Source organism: Nycticebus coucang, chromosome X (genome assembly GCF_027406575.1).
Source record: "Nycticebus coucang isolate mNycCou1 chromosome X, mNycCou1.pri, whole genome shotgun sequence".
Classification (NCBI taxonomy): domain Eukaryota; kingdom Metazoa; phylum Chordata; class Mammalia; order Primates; family Lorisidae; genus Nycticebus; species Nycticebus coucang.
Window position 1 is genome coordinate 53,659,271 of NC_069804.1, and position 16,398 is coordinate 53,675,668.

The 16,398-nt window shown below is 48.8% G+C and overlaps 3 protein-coding genes across 4 annotated transcripts in view; 2 read left to right on the plus strand and 1 right to left on the minus strand.

The window, feature by feature from the left end:
- On the plus strand, positions 1-13,920 carry ARAF (A-Raf proto-oncogene, serine/threonine kinase). The gene is made up of 16 exons (XM_053580679.1): positions 1-125; positions 2,030-2,184; positions 2,348-2,451; positions 4,833-4,935; positions 5,023-5,177; positions 5,273-5,371; positions 6,938-7,079; positions 7,182-7,209; positions 7,296-7,441; positions 7,541-7,743; positions 10,641-10,817; positions 10,913-10,959; positions 11,492-11,610; positions 11,813-11,944; positions 13,006-13,140; positions 13,332-13,920. Exons 2-16 carry the CDS (start codon positions 2,089-2,091, stop codon positions 13,464-13,466), a joined length of 1,821 nt encoding a protein of 606 aa, XP_053436654.1. The 5' UTR covers positions 1-125; positions 2,030-2,088; the 3' UTR covers positions 13,467-13,920.
- Positions 13,900-16,398, minus strand: part of SYN1 (synapsin I) — a 58,571-nt gene continuing 56,072 nt past the window's right edge. Inside the window, exons 12-13 of one of the 2 annotated variants that reach the window (XM_053580678.1) lie at positions 15,819-16,398; positions 13,900-14,940 (exon numbers count right to left, since the gene is read on the minus strand). In XM_053580678.1, the coding sequence (XP_053436653.1) occupies positions 14,913-14,940; positions 15,819-16,398 (608 nt within the window). In that variant the 3' untranslated portion in view covers positions 13,900-14,912. Of the gene's footprint in view, positions 14,979-15,818 lie in introns of both variants that reach the window. The other variant, XM_053580677.1, reaches the window with a different exon arrangement.
- Positions 14,067-16,398, plus strand: part of TIMP1 (TIMP metallopeptidase inhibitor 1) — a 14,660-nt gene continuing 12,328 nt past the window's right edge. The window contains exon 1 of the mRNA XM_053580684.1: positions 14,067-14,277. Coding sequence (XP_053436659.1) covers positions 14,067-14,277 — 211 coding nt within the window. The remainder of the gene's footprint in view (positions 14,278-16,398) is intronic.

Genomic DNA, 16,398 nt, shown 5'->3' on the forward strand with positions numbered 1-16,398 from the left:
AGAATGGAGAGATGATTCCCACAAAGCCAATGGTGAGAGCCCGAGGGGTGGTGGAGGCGGACCCTGTGAGGAAACTAGAAGACAGGCCCAAGATGGAGACGGCGGCGGCCGTAGCGGCGTGACAGGTGAGGGCAGGCTTGGTAGGGCTCGGTTTCTCCGCCGCCGGGCACGGGCCGGGAGCCCGAACTGAAAGCTCAGCTCCGGGATGTCAGTGCCTCGGCTCCGGCGTCTCCCGCCCGGAACCGGAGGAGTGGTTTGACCTGGGGCGAGACCATCGTCGACAGCGGGGGTGGGTAGCATGCTGGTGATGGTTTCGCCCGCCGCGAGTGGCAGCGCGCTTGCGCAAAGCCGGAAGCCCTTCGGTAGGCGGGACTCTGCTGTGTGGGGCCTGAGTTGGGGGGTGTCATGCCCGGATTCCGTCTTAACCCCCGTTAAGGTGTTTGATAACTCTTTCTTATCAGCCCTGAGAGTGCATGCAGACGCGGCTCACTTTCCGGTTTCTTATTCTGGACTAATGTCTGAACCCTTAGGGAAATGTCTGAGGATTCCCTGGTTACTCCTCTTCAATCCTCTTCAACCCACTTTCACGGTCCCTCATTCAGTTTACACTAGTAATATGTCTTTGACCCCCTCATTAGTTGCCAGGCAGAATTTTGGAGTCTTCTTCTTACCTCCGTTTTTCTCACTTCAACACCATTACCTTCCTTTTTCCTTCCCTATGACAGTATCTGGTGATAGGCTGTTACCACCCCCGTTTGGCTTAAAGTTTGTTGACCCCCATTATCTTCCTTTCTCCTGCATTACAATTCCTAGTGATCCCCGTTACATTTCCCTTCAGTATAGTGTCTGGTGACCCCATATGAATCCCTCATCAGAGAGTCTTGTGACGTTAGTCATCTAACGGTGTCTGTGGTCCTGCCATCCACATTGCACTCTAAGACTTAGGGATGCCCACAACGTCCTTTAAGAACATGTTTGGTGCAACTTCCATTTACTCAAACTAAGGGCAATGTCTGGTCATCCTCTTCCACCATCCTGTTTGTGACTCCTTCCCAAGGTCTCTGGTAACCCCCCCCCACTTCCTTCTCCATCAAAAATACGGGACATTCCACTCATGCCCCTTGTGTACCTGATACTTCAGTGCAGTTCTGTTTCCCCATTGGGCCCCAGGAGAGTCTTGTGTGCTCCTGTGCCCTCCAGGACAGTGTGCGCTACCTCCCACTGTGTTCCCTCTTCCCTCCCCACCCTGTGTGGTGAATCTGAGACCTGGGCACTCAAGAGTGAAGCAAACAACAGGAGGGTTTGAGCAAAGGAAGGACTGGGTAGACCGCAGGTGTGAACATTTTGGGGGCTGTTATGTGGAAATTAGGCTGCAGGGGCCAATGGGAGCATGGAGATGGAATTTTTAAATTTTTTTTATTTTTAATTATTATGGTTACAAAATAGTTGTACATAATTCATGGAGTATATGTGATACAAATGTACAATGCATAATGATAAAATCAGGGTAATTGGATATCCATCACCTCAAACATTTATATCTTTCTTTCTAATTCCCCTCTTGCAGTTATTTTGAAATATGCAATAAATTATTGTTAATTCAAGTCACCTTGTGGTACTACTGAACACTAGGTCTTATTCCTTCTGACATATTTTTGTACCCATTAACCATCCCCCTCATTATCCCTCCCTCCCTGCTATCCTTCCCTGCCTCTCATAGCCATCATTCTACTCTCTGTCTCCATGAGTTCAAGGTTTTTTTGGCTCCCACATATGGGTGAGAACATATGATATTTGTCTTTTTGTGACTGGCTTAACATCATATCCTCCAGTTCTATCTATGTTGTTGCAAATGACAGGATTTCGTTCTTTTTTATGGCTGAATGATATTCCATTGTTTCTGTGTATTACGTTTTCTTTATTAGTTCATTCATTAATGGCTGGAGCTTGAATTTTATTTTGTCCCCTGCTTCTTTGCTTTCGGACTATCATTATTGGACCTCTGAATTCTTCCTCTGTCTTCTCTTAGGAGCCCCATGGCATCTGCCAAGCCCCACCTCAGCCCATCTTGACAAAGTCTTAGGCTCTATGGAGCCACCAAGGGGCCCCCCTGCCAATGGGGCTGAGCCGTCCCGGGCAGTGGGCACTGTCAAAGTGTACCTGCCCAACAAGCAACGCACAGTGGTGAGTCATGAGAGCAAAACTGTCAAGGATTGTAGATGGACCCATTTGTAACTCTGAAATTGGAAGGGTGACAAGGAATGGGGGAAGGCCTTTGTATATGGATGGGAGTATCAGTTGGGCACTCTTTTGGGCACTGAGGATCTTTACATCTGCACACAAACAGGTGACTGTCCGGGATGGTATGAGTGTCTACAACTCTCTAGACAAGGCCCTCAAGGTGCGGGGTCTCAATCAAGATTGCTGCGTGGTCTACCGACTCATCAAGGGGTGAGTGTGGGTAACCCCACACCCACCCACTGGGTGCTCCCCTCCCATCCCCTTCTCAGGGTCATCATGAAATCCTCTATTCACCTTCCTTTAGTCTCTAGTCCTCTCCTTATTTGTGGGAGATATGCTCCAGGACTCTCAGTGGATGCCTGAAACCATGGATAGCACTTAACTCTTTGGCTGGCCTTTGGAATACATTTCTGTTCACGTCTTTTACCCACAAATGTAATGCTTTGTCCATCTTAACTAAGCACTTACCATGCATTGTGGCCATAACTTTTGTACTTTGAAGTGCAACAGCAAAATCAGAATGAATTTCTTTTCCTTTCACAATTTCAAGAGTGGAAGAGTCATCCTTGCTATAGATCTCAGCACCCTCAGCATATGATTTTTTTTCTTTCCTTAAATCAAGAACTTTCATCTCCTCACTTAAAGGAAGCACTTTTTTTTGTGTGACAGTATCTCAAGCTGTCGCCCTGGGTAGAGTGCTGTGATGTCATAGCTCACAGCAACTTCCAACTCTTGGGCTCAAGAGATCCTTTTGCCTCCATTTTTCTATTTTTAGTAGAGATGGGGTCTCACTCTGGCTCAGGCTGGTCTTGAACCTGTGCTCAAGCAATCCACCTGCCTCAGCCTCCCAGAGTGCTAGGATTACAGGTGTGAGACATCAGCCTCCCAGAGTGCTAGGATAACAGGTGTGAGCCACCATGCTTGGCCATTAAAGGAAGCACTTTATGGCTTCTCTTAGGCATATCTGAATTGCCACCATCACTACTTTTACACTTTGGGGCCATTATTAATTAAAATAAGAATAACTTGAACACAAGCACTGCAAATAGTGAGAAAGTCATCTGATAACCAAGATAACTTCTTAGTGACTAGCAATAGCGGACAGTGTAGATACTGTGGATATGCTGGACAAGGGGATGATTCACATCCTAGGTGGAAAGGCACAAGATTTCATCATACTACTCAGAATGGTGCTTGATTTAACTGTGGGTAACTGAAACTGTGGAAAGTGAAAGCACAGATAAGAGGAAATTTTTGTAGTTCATTTAAACTATGAGTCCATCCATCTTTTAGTCCATCACTTTATTAGTTTGTTGGCCTGTAAGGTCAGCAACTCATTCTCTTTTTGGTCCCCAAGTCCTCACTCTGCTCTCACTTTCAGAGATCATCTATTTTGTTCTTTTACTATTTCATTAATTCATCACCTCTCCTTCCTCAGTTTCCCCATTCCCTGTCTCCTGAGTTGGGCCTTGGTGCCCTTCCATTTATTCCTCTATTCTGGGGTTCCTATTTTTTTTAATTCACACATTATTATTTGTTTGAGACAGAGTCTCACTGTGTCACCCTTGGTAGAGTGCTATGGCGTCATAGCTCACAGCAACTTCAAATTCTTGGGCTTAAGCAATTCTCTTGCCTCAGCCTCCTAAGTAGCTGGGACTACAGGCACCCGCTACAACACCCGGCTATTTTTTTTGTTGTTGTAGTTGTCATTGTTTAGCAGGCCCAGGCTGGGTTTGAACCCGCCAGTCCCAGTGTATGTGGCCGGCACCCTAACCACTGAGCTATGAGCACGCAGCCCAGTTCACACATTATGTTTTATTTGTTCTTTCAGTGCTTCATCAGCCCCCTTTTCAGAAGCTCAATTAGCACTCATCACACTTAGTTGTTTGGCTTCCTTCACTTCTTTTTATTTTATTTATTTATTTTTTTGCAGTTTTTGGCCGGAACTGGTTTTGAACCCACCACCTCCAATATATGGGGCCAGCGCTCTACTCCTTTAGCCACAGGCGCCGCCCGCTTCCTTCACCTCTCACCTTGTTGTTAAGAGCATGGCCTCTTCACTCTGTCTTGTCACTCATTAACCCTTGTGGCCTTGGACAAGTCACTTAATCTCTCTGAGCCTGTTTTCCTGTCTGTAAAATGGGGGCAAGAATTGTGACTAATTCCTTAAGTTGCTGTGATGAGAATTAAACATGCCAAATATTGGCTCGGCGCCTATAGCATAGTGGTTATGGCACTAGCCACATACACGGAGGCTGGAGGGTTCGAACCCAGCCCAGGCCTACTACACAACAGTGACAACTGCAACAAAAAAATAGCTGGGCATTGTGGCAGGCGCCTGTAGTCCCAGCTACTTGGGAGGCTGAGGCAAGAGAATCACTTAAGCCCAAGAGTTTGAGGTTGCTGTGAGCCATGACGCCACAGCACCCTACTGAGGGCGACATAGAGAGACTCTGTCTCAAATAAATAAATAAATAAACATGTGAGATATTACTCCATGGATGGCAGGCTCCGAGGGACTTCTGGATGTTTTCTGTTTCTCCATGGCCTCTGTCCATCCTTCTACTCATTCCCTTCAATGCCCTCTGCAGGCGAAAGACAGTCACTGCCTGGGACACGGCCATTGCCCCCTTGGATGGTGAGGAACTTATTGTCGAGGTCCTTGAAGATGTCCCACTGACCATGCACAATTTTGTGAGTGCAGGGTGGACAGTGGGGGCCCACTGTGTGTGTGAGGAGGGTCTTGACCAGCCTTAAACCTTCCTTGCTCTGTGGCAGCAGGTACGGAAGACCTTCTTCAGCCTGGCATTCTGTGACTTCTGCCTTAAGTTTCTGTTCAATGGCTTCCGCTGCCAAACCTGTGGCTACAAGTTCCACCAGCATTGTTCCTCCAAGGTCCCCACAGTCTGTGTCGACATGAGTACCAACCGCCGACAGTGAGCTCAGCCTGGGGTGGGTGGGGGGATGGGGAGACAGGCCCTTACAGACAGCTGACCCGTGTCCCCTTCCTTTATACTCTAATGTCTTCAAGGTTCTACCACAGTGTCCAGGATTTGTCCGGAGGGTCCAGATATCATGAAGCTCCCACAAACCGCCCCCTGAATGAGCCGCTAACCCCCCAGGGTCCCAGGTAGGGATGACTTAGCCAAAGGGCTACTGGGATAGAAAAGGATCTGGGGGCCCCTGTAAACCACAAGCAATACTTTAATCATGTATTTACTTTACAAACATTTATTGAGTACCTACAAGTGTGAGTAAGGGCATGAAGCTGTGGGACCTTGGGCAAGTCACCTAATTTCTCTGGGCCTCCGTTTTCTCATCTATAAAGAAGGGATAATAGCACTTTCTACCATATGGGGTTCTGTTGAGGATTAAATGAGTTAAGACATGTTGAATGCCAAGAATAGGATCTGGTACAGAGTAATGATCAATTCATCTTATAAATTATAAACATATATGGTATATGTAAGCATACGACTACCTTGTTGATTTGTCCAGTACAACTATGCCCAAGCCTTTCCATTTTGAAGTGCATATTACTTTATCATAAGTTCCCTTTTATTTTTGTTATGTTAAATATTATAATATATATTAAGATATATTGTTGTTCCTATATAGGTCATACATTTTATAATGCACATATTTATATTATATATTTATGATATTGTATCATGTCTTCTATTATATATTCTTATATAGAACATCATATATATTTATATAATATATAAAATGTACAGTTAGGGTATTATTTTTAATTATGGGTATATGTGGATTATTTACCTCACAATTTCAGAATAGTGAGGGGCACATTAGGAAATATTTTTATAACACTATAATATGTATAACATGTATGTATAGCATATAACATTATGATAATATGTATATTCTAAAATATTGCCATTTTAATATAGCTCATGCATGTTTTATAACATGTATTTGAATAGTACATGTAATTATATATTTATAAAACACTATATATTGCCCTTTTCCCACTATCTGTGTGGCTTGCTGTCCTTCCTTTAGGCCTTTGCTCCAATGTCACTTCCTCAGAAAAGCCCTTCCTGACACCCTTAGGGATACTTTCTGTCTCCTTATTTTGCCTTACTGTTTTTTGTTATCATACCTATCACTATCAGGCATATTATATATTTGTTTTTTTGTTTGTTTTTTTTTTTTTTTTTTGTAGAGACAGTCTCACTTTATAGCCCTTGGTAGAGTGCCGTGGCATCACACAGCTCACAGCAACCTCCAACTCCTGGGCTTAAGCAATTCTCTTGCTTCAGCCTCCCGAGTAGCTGGGACTACAGGCGCCCGCCACAACACCCGGCTATTTTTTGGTTGCAGTTCAGCTGGGGCCGGGTTTGAACCCGCCACCCTCAGTATATGGGGCCGGCGCCTTACCCACTGAGCCACAGGCGCCACCCATATTGTTTTTTTCTTTCTTCCTCTGCTAAAATATCAGCCCCACAAGGCCACAAACTGTTTTGTCCACAATTCTATCTATACCATCTGGAATGGTATGTAGCACATAGCAGGCACTCAATAAATGTTTCTTGAAACAATGAATAATAGTACTACCAGTGGACATTTGCTCTGTATGAGCCAAATGCCTGTTTACAGCCATAGGTTGAGTGGGGAGGGCTTTCTTGGTTCTCTGATTCATTCAACAGTGATTTCACAGCCTTTCCCCTGTCAGTCCCCGCACCCAGCACCACGACCCGGAGCACTTTCCCTTCCCTGCCCCAGCCAACGCCCCCCTCCAGCGCATCCGCTCCACGTCCACTCCCAACGTCCATATGGTCAGCACCACAGCCCCCATGGACTCCAACCTCATCCAGGTTGGTGCCATGGGGGGCAATGATGGGGACCACTGGGCAGAGGGGAGAATGTTCCTGTTGGCATCCACATATTCTCTTTGACTCCTGTCCCTCTTCTTCCAGCTCAATGCCCAGAGTTTCAGCATTGATGGTGAGCCCCCTATACCCGTACCCTGAACCCCCTAACCTCTGCCTTCACCCCTCTTGCCTTCACTCACATCCTCTTCACAACTACAGCTGCTGCTAGTAAAGGTGGTGGTGATGGATTCCCCTGGGGGAGCCCCAGCCCAGCCAGTGTGTCCTCAGGGAGAAAGTCCCCACATTCCAAGTCTCCATTGGAGCAGCGGGAACGGAAGTCATTGGCTGATGAGAAGAAGAAAGTGGTATGCTCAAGGGGAAAATTTCGGGGAGCACCACAAGTTGAGTGACATGGGATGAGGTATGTGGGCAAGCCCCTCAGATGCCACCCGTCTGGCCCACAGAAGAACCTGGGGTACCGGGACTCGGGCTATTACTGGGAAGTGCCGCCCAGTGAGGTACAGCTGCTGAAGAGGATTGGGACAGGCTCGTTTGGCACCGTGTTTCGTGGGCGATGGCATGGTGATGTGGCTGTGAAGGTGCTCAAGGTGGCCCAACCCACAGCTGAGCAGGCCCAGGCCTTCAAGAACGAGATGCAAGTGCTCAGGTGAGGCCATATGTGTGTAGAAGTGGGGGGTGGCAAGTAGGGCCTTGGCTTCTCTCTGGAAAAAAGCCATGCACAGAGCACTTCCTGGATGTCTCCTGCATTTGTGTTGTTAGACCATAATTCAAAGTTGTTTCTCTCTTAATGTCCCTTTCCACTTTAGGAAATGGATATGTTTAGTGGGCCTCTGATGATGCTATTGTTTGTGTTTGGGTTAACACTGGTATTTTTTTTATATATATATATTTTTTATTATTATTAAATCATAGCTGTGTACATTAATGCAATCATGGGGCACCATACACTTGTTTTATATACCATTTGACATATTTTTATCACACTGGTTAACATAGCCATCCTGGCATTTTCTTAGTTATTGTGTTAAGACATTTATATTATACGTTTAGTAAGCTTCACATGTACACTACGGTGAGATCCCACCAATCACCCTCCCTCCGAACATTGGTATTAATTAATGGCTCTATCTCCAAAATGTGAGACTTCTCATTTGCACATGGTAAACTGGGCAGGGGGCAGGCCGCCATTCACATTCTTACATGCACTTGCATGAAGAGCATGTTAGTGGACACATCCCCAGGAAGGCTGAGTCCTTCCTTCCTCTCTGCTTGTACTACATTGTTAATGTTATGTTTATTGTGCTGCATCTTGTTATTCATTAATTCTAATAATACCTTAAAGAACAATATTATTGTAATTATCACCATAATATAATCATTGCCTAATTATTATAATTGCTGTACTTAATATGTAATTAATAGGCTTAGTGCCTGTGGCTCAAGTGGCTAAGGCGCCAGCCACATACACCTGAGCTGGTGGGTTTGAATCCAGCCCAGGCCCGCCAAACAATGATGGCTGCAACCAAAAAAATAGCCAGGCATTGTGGCAAGCGCCTGTAGACCCAGCTACTTGGGAGGTGGAGGCAGCAGAATCACTTGAGCCCAGGAGTTGGAGGTTGCTGTGAGCTGTGATGCCACGGCACTCTACCCGGGGCGACAGCTTGAGGCTCTGTCTCAAAAAAAAAAAAATGTAATTAATAGTATATTAATGCACACTGAAAAACCCAGGTGTTCTTTTTTTTTTTTTTGCAGTTGTAGTTACTGTGTAATGTAGTACTCTATCCTGATATACTACATAGGGAATACTGTACAGTTTCTACCACTCCTGGGATGTCTGCATGGGCTTTTCTCCTCTGTTAAATGGGCACAGTTATCAGCATCTATGTCATCATAATTACTTGTACTATATTAATTCTTATCTTCACAATGGATGTCATAGTAAGAAAACCTTTAGTATCAATTCCTCTATGTGCAATGGCAATGATTTGAGTGCATTGTTACTTTAATATATTTTATTAATATATTAATATTTTATATTTTATTTTTTTCTATTTTTTGAGACAGAGTTTTATTTTGTCACCCTCGGTAGAGTGCCGTGGCATCATAGCTCACAGCAACCTCAAACTCTTGGACTCAAGTGATTCTCTTGCCTCAGCCCCCAGGTAGCTGGGACTGTAGGTGCCTACCAACAATGCCCAGCTAGCATTTTGCTCAGGCTGGTCTCAAATTCCTCTGAGTTCAAGCAGTCCACCCTCCCCAGCCTCCAAGAGTGCTAGGATTACAAACATGAGCCACCGTGCCCGGCCCAGTTTATTAATATTTTATTTTATGTTTGTTTTTTGGGGGGGAGACAGTCTCAGTCGCCCTGGGGTTGAATGCATCGTAGCTCACAGCAACCTCAAACTCTTGCTTGGGTTGATGTGATTCTCTTGCCTCAGCCTCCCAAGTAGCTGGGACTGCAGGCACCCGCCACAATGCCTGGCTATTTTTTAGGTCTCCCTCTTGCTCAGGCTAGTCTTGAACTCCTGAGCTTAAGCGATCCACCCGCTACAGGCGTGAGCCACCGCGCCCAGCCCTTATTAATATTTTTAACTATATTCTAACCACTATTACGAATCCTCATGTGCTCTGTTATCCTCTTAGATGTGAACACAACTCCAGATTATCATTGGTGTTATTTGCATTTGTGTTACCATTATACTTGTGGTTAATACTTCCATAAGGAATGAAGGTTTTCTCACAAACTAGAGGGAAACAATTCATACATGACTGAGTTTCCGTGAGATACATCCAGGTACCCAGGACCAGTAACAGTAAGGGCAGTGACATTTTCTGAGCATTTACTATGCGTTCAGCACCATTCTAAGCATCTTCCCATTATTTACTCTCTCCTCTTGACATCTCTATAATGTAGCTAATATAATTATCACAATTCTACATTTGAGGAACATGAATCCCAGAGAGGTGAAATGTCCTATTAAAGGTTACATAGCAAGTAACCAGTAAAACCTCAATTTGAACACAGGATATGACATGAGTCCAGACTCCAAGCTGTCTACTTCTAAGCTTTTTATGCTGATGAATAAGCTATAGTCATCATATGTCACCAATATTTTTATCCTGTATTTATCAATATTATGTTGATACATCACTGAAGAAGGATAATATTAGACTTTCTCATCTGTAAAATGGTCACAGGCCCGGGTAATGGTCTAACTCAGAGTTGGGGAGAGTAGAGATGATTAGAGATGTTACTGGTAGACAGAGGGTGGAGGCAGCAATCTTTCTATCCTGCTTTTGTTGGGAGATTCAGATGAGGAAGCTCCAGATATAAATAAGCCCTCAGCAGAGAATCATAATCCAGCAAACATGTCTCACAAATTCATGGAATCTGGGAACAGTCTGGTCACCAGTGCCCCAAAAGACAGGGTGAAAATGAATGACAGAGGAAGCCAATGAACAGTACCATTCCTGATGCTCAGTAAGTGAATGGCAGTTGCTGGTTTTCCTCCCCGCCTCTTACACTGCCCTGTCTGCCTGCAGGAAGACACGACATGTCAACATTTTGCTGTTTATGGGCTTTATGACCTGGCCAGGATTTGCCATCATCACACAGTGGTGCGAGGGCTCCAGCCTCTACCACCACCTGCATGTGGCCGACACACGATTTGACATGGTCCAGCTCATTGACGTGGCCCGTCAGACTGCCCAGGGCATGGAGTGAGCCTCTCATCCTGGGGAGCAAGCGGGAGGGGGATAAGGGTGGGGGAGATAAGGTAGCCCCCAGCCAATTCGCCACTGCCTCCACCCCACAGCTACCTCCATGCCAAGAACATCATCCACCGAGATCTCAAGTCTAACAGTATCTACCTGTCCCTGGGCTGGGATTGGGGTGGGAGCATCAAACAGGGTGAGGCCTTAGAGAGATGGCACTTATGAGGGCTTCTGAGGATGAAGAGAGTGGGGGTATGTGTCACATGACTCCTTGCCAGGTGGCAAAGCTATGGCTGGTTAGGGCACTTTAGTGGGGGGGTCTCTTGGTTAGTAGTCAGAGGTGTGGCTGGTTCACGTTCTGTTCTTGGGGACTCTGGTCAGGCTCTGAGGTGTGGCAGTTGTAGAGAAGCATTATGGGGGTTCTTCATCAGCATCTGAAGTATGGTGAGTTTGGGTGCCACTAGAGGGGCTTCCTGGTCAGGAGTCACAGTTGGGTCCAAGTGTGGAGGCCGTTAGTTGGATTTCCCCGCCCAAGTCAAGGTTGTGGAGAGTTTGTGTAACACTGGGAGGCTTCTGGTCAGAGTAAGAGACATGACTGTTGTTGGGATCATTAATGGGAACTTCTCAGGGTGAGAAATGTGGCTATTAGGAGTCCCTGTAGTGGTCCTTGACCTTGTCAGACATCTTCTTACATGAGGGGCTCACAGTGAAGATCGGTGACTTTGGCCTGGCCACAGTGAAGACACGATGGAGTGGGGCCCAGCCCTTGGAACAGCCCTCAGGCTCCGTGCTATGGATGGTAAGTTGGGCCAGGCTAGACAGAGGCCACATGGGGATATGGGCTCCTAGATTAGGACATGTGGGGCTGAGTGGGGACAGGGATGCCTGTGTCAGATGTGGGCAGCTGTGATTTGTGCCCAGTGCTGCCAGTGGGATCTGAGTCTATGGGCCAGCCATCTGCTGACCCCCATGGTCCATGTCCATGGTCTGGCTTATCATAGGCGGCTGAGGTGATCCGTATGCAGGACCCGAACCCCTACAGCTTTCAATCGGATGTCTATGCCTACGGGGTAGTGCTCTACGAGCTTATGACTGGCTCACTGCCCTACAGCCACATTGGCTGCCGTGACCAGGTGAGTCACATACCTTACTCACACTTCCCCAGGCTACAGGATCCCCTTAGGTCTCTACACAGTTCAGAATCCTCTGAATCCCTGTAGGCCTACAAATACCCAGAAGCCCTCTGGACCCCTAGACACCTACAGTCCTCTGTTCTGGGTATGCAAAATCCCCCAAATCCCCAAAGCCCAGAATCCTGTTTCTCCCAGAAACAGAATCCCTTTGTACTTCCAGAATATTCACAGATACCCACAATTGTGCCAGGCTTGAGTGTCCAACAGGCTTTAGGCCCTGATATTTGTAATACTGTAGGCCCCAAACTCTCAACAGTTCTCCCAGTTCAAGGTCCAGAACCTCCCATCATTCAGAAACTGTGGGTTCTCTATGCTCCAGATAGCAACTCTCTGACCCCTGAACATTCACAGTTCTACAGACCACATGGACTCATAGACTTCTAGGTCCCAGAACCCCACAGAAATGCAAGTTCCTTGTGGACCCAGAACTCCATGTTTCCCAGAGACCTAGTACTTTCCAGGATCCCTATCCCCCCTAGAAACATTTGAACCCATAATCCTCTGGGCCCTAGATACTTAAAATCCTTAAAACCCCAAACTTAAATCTGTCCTGTAAATAGAGAATCCTCCCAAGTCCTCAAGAGACCCTGAATCCTTTGGGCCCCAATACCTACAGTATCCCAGTTCCTCAAAAATGAGCCTCCAGGCTCAGCACCCATAGTACAGTACTGTAGTACTGTGGTTACAGCGCCAGCTACATACACCAAGGGTGGGTTCGAACCTAGACCGGGCCAGCTAAACGATGACAACTGCAACCAAAAATAGCCAGGCATTGTGGTGGGCACCTGTAGTCCCAGCTACTTGGGAGGCTGAGGCAAGAGAATGCTTAAGCCCAGGAGTTTGAGGTTGCTGTGCGCTGTGACGCCATGGCACTCTACCGAGGGCTACATAGTGAGACTGTGTCTCAAAAGAAAAAACAAGCCTCCTAAGTTCTTCAAGACCAAGAGTTCCCTGGGCCTCCCAACCCCAGCCCCCAGATCACCCTCTTCCTCTCCTGACAGATTATCTTTATGGTGGGCCGTGGCTATCTGTCCCCGGACCTCAGCAAAATCTCCAGCAACTGCCCCAAGGCAATGCGGCGCCTGCTGTCTGACTGCCTCAAGTTCCAGCGGGAGGAGCGACCCCTTTTTCCCCAGGTGGCTGGGTAGGAGGGCTGGATACCTTGGGTGGGGGACTCTGAGATGGAAGCAGCTGTGAATGTGAGCTGCGTTTAAAGCTCAGAGATGTACAGTTTGTGAGTGTGTGTGTTTCCCCATTAGGACGGGGTCTGGGGTTGGGATGCTCATGCGGCTGTTGGACACCCCTCATTACCCCTACCTGCCCCCAGATCCTGGCCACAATTGAGCTGCTGCAACGGTCACTCCCCAAGATTGAGCGGAGTGCCTCTGAACCCTCCTTGCACCGCACCCAGGCTGATGAGTTGCCTGCCTGCCTGCTCAGCGCAGCCCGCCTTGTACCTTAGGCCTTACCCCCAGCCATGAGGGAGCCAGTCTCAGCCTGCCATGCCAAGGAGCCTTGCCCACCACCAATGTTCCGTCTCTGCCCTGACACTGCCTCAGGATCCCCCATTCCCTACCCTGGGAGATGAGGGGGTCCCCGTGTGCTTTTCCAATTCCCTTGGAATTGGGAGACCCCCCCCAATAATTGTGCCTCCTCCACAATTTGGGTTTCCTTTTGGCTTTGGAGATACTTCTAAATTTTGGGAGCTCCTCCATCTGCAATGGCTGGGATTTGTGGCAGGGATTCCACTCAGAACCTCTCTGGAATTTGTGCCTAATGTGCCTTCCACTGGATTTTGGGGTTCCCAGCACCCTGTGTGGATTTTGGGGTCCCTGTTGTGTTTTCCCCTGCCATTCAAGGACTCCCCTCTTTCTTCACCAAGAAGCACAGAATTCTGCTGGGCCTTTGCTTGTTTATTTTGTTTCCCAACTCTTCTCTTGGGGTTCAGAACCACTGGGGGGAAAGGTGAGTCCAGGGAAGGAGTGGAGGTCAGGGGGAGGTGTGGACCACACAGCGTCACTGCACGCATCACCACAGGCAGCACAATGAACGAGGACCACATATGCCAAGCACGGCACAAGAGGAGGCCACGTCAGTCACAGACACAGACATCACGGCAAAGATGGGGAAGTGGGAGACCACTGGCCTATGTGCAAAGGATTCTGGGAGGATATCTGGAGTTTGCATATTTAAAGACAGCTGTCAGAGGCAGGAAACTGGGGAGGGGATCCCTGGGGGACCAAAGGGTCCTGGAAGTGAGAAGAGCTCCCAAGGTATTCAGTAGGTTTGAGGGGTGTGGGCAAAGGGAAATCCTTGTGGGCTGGGTGGTGGGTAGCATTTGAGATATGGATCTCCAGAAAGTGAGAAGGGGCTCAAAGTTAGGAGTTTCTTGAGAATTTGGAAAATTTTTATGGGGAACAAGGTGTGCTGGAGAGATTCAGGACCAGGAACTTGAGGGTTCCAAGAGGGGATTCAGTGGTATTAGGGGCCAGAAATGGGTTGCCTGGTATTTGGGAGCTTCTGGGAAGGAAAGCATCCTGGGAGGTGACCAGGAGCAGAGGTCTTCAGGAATTTGGAGGTTCTAAAACTGAGAAATAAGATCTTGAGGTGACCAGGAGTGGAGTTCTGAAAGGACTCGGGGATTTCAAATGTGAGAATTGGATTTGGGACCAGGAGTGAGGTTCCACAAGGGACTTGGAGATCTTGAGGAATGAGAAGTGGGACCTTAGAGAACCAGCAGAGGAGTTCTCAAGAGATCTGGATGTTCCAAAAGTGAGAAATGGATTCAGGGCCTGGAGAGGGGTTGCCCAGGGATTGGGGGGTTCTCAGAGTGGGGTGTCAGTCGGAGAAGAGGCTGGCGAAAGACTTCCTCAGGCTGCGGATCGTCTCAGCTTTCACCTCGTCCTGGCTAAGGCTGGGCCTGGGCGGGGCTGGCTCTGGAAGGTTGAAGGCATTGGTCAGAGACTGGGATTTGCTAGAGAGAGACAAGGTGGAGGCGTGGGAGGAAGAGGGGAAGAGGAAGGGGAGAGAAACACAGTGTTACCCCAGGCCCGGCCCCAGCCCTGCCCCTCTGATCCTGGGGCTGTGCCTGTGACCACCCCACCTACTACCATGTGCTAGGTCCTCAGGGCTGGGAGGATTCAGATAAAGTGGGTGGAGCCCTGGGCCAGAGGTGGGATCTGAGACAGGCTGGGGGAACTTAGAACCAAGATGAAGTGTGGGATTAATGGGAAGAGTCCTAGGCAGAATCTTCTCTTTGCCTTATAGTTTGATACAAACGGGAAGATGAGTAGGCATGTTTCCAGTCTAAAGGCCGGGGAGGGACTTGGCCCAAGTCAACCTAAGTGGGAGCAGCTAGGTGGGGCAGGGAGGACTTTCGAGCTGGGGGTGGGGAGAGAATGATTTGGGAAGAGACTGAGATGGGTCAGAAAGTTCTGGGGATGGACTAGAGAAGATCCCAGACTGCTGGGAAAAGTATGAGGTTGAACTGGGAGGAGTGATGTGACAGGAGTTTGGGGAATGGGCTGGGCAGTAGTGGGTCAGCAAGGTGTCTGGGACAGGCTGGGAGGTCCCAGAGGTGGAGACTTTCCCAGGGCCAGTGGGGAGGAACCCAAATCAAAAGTGGAGCCTCTCCGGGATTCCGGAACCAAAAGGCTGGGCTGGAGGGGCGGAGCGAAAGCTTGGGAGCTGGCGGCTGGGCTGTAGAGTTCTTGAGACCCCTGGATATGACACGCACGGGAGGTGGGGCCGCCCTATGGGGCTGGAGCCCGCTTTGGGAGCAGCAACTTGAGGGCTGCTGTAGGAGTCCTCTTACTTGAGCTGGGGGTGCGGGGGTCCCCCGGCAGCAGCGGTGGCGGGTGGCGGCATGTCCTGGCTAGGTTTCTGGGCCAGCTGTGGCTTGGCGGGACGTCCAGCGGGGCCTGGGCCACTGGGCCGAGGCTGCTGCGTGGTGGGTAGCCCAGTGCGGGGCATGGGACCAGCCTGGCTGGCCTGGCGTGTGGGGCCAGCAGGGCCAGGGGGTTTCTGGGGCGGGCCCTGGCGCTGCTGCCCACCCGGTGGGGCCCCAGAGGCTTTGGGCGGAGCCTGACCGGACACAGATGTCTGCCGGGTAGCCTGTGGGGGGGCCGCCTGGCGCTGAGGAGACACGGAGGCGGGTGGGCGGGTGGCTGGAGGCACCCCAGGACCTGCCGCTACCGGCCGGGATTGGCGGCCTTGACCCTGGGTCTGGGACACAGGCTGCTGGGGCGCTGATGTGGGACTTGGTAGGCGCTGGGGCAGGGGGCTTCCAGCTGGGGGTCCAAGGCCTGAAAGGTGCTGCTGGCCCTGTGGGGGTGGACGCTGCTGCAGTGGGGGTCCCTGGCGCTGGGGGCCTGGGCTCGGCTGTGGAGGGCCAC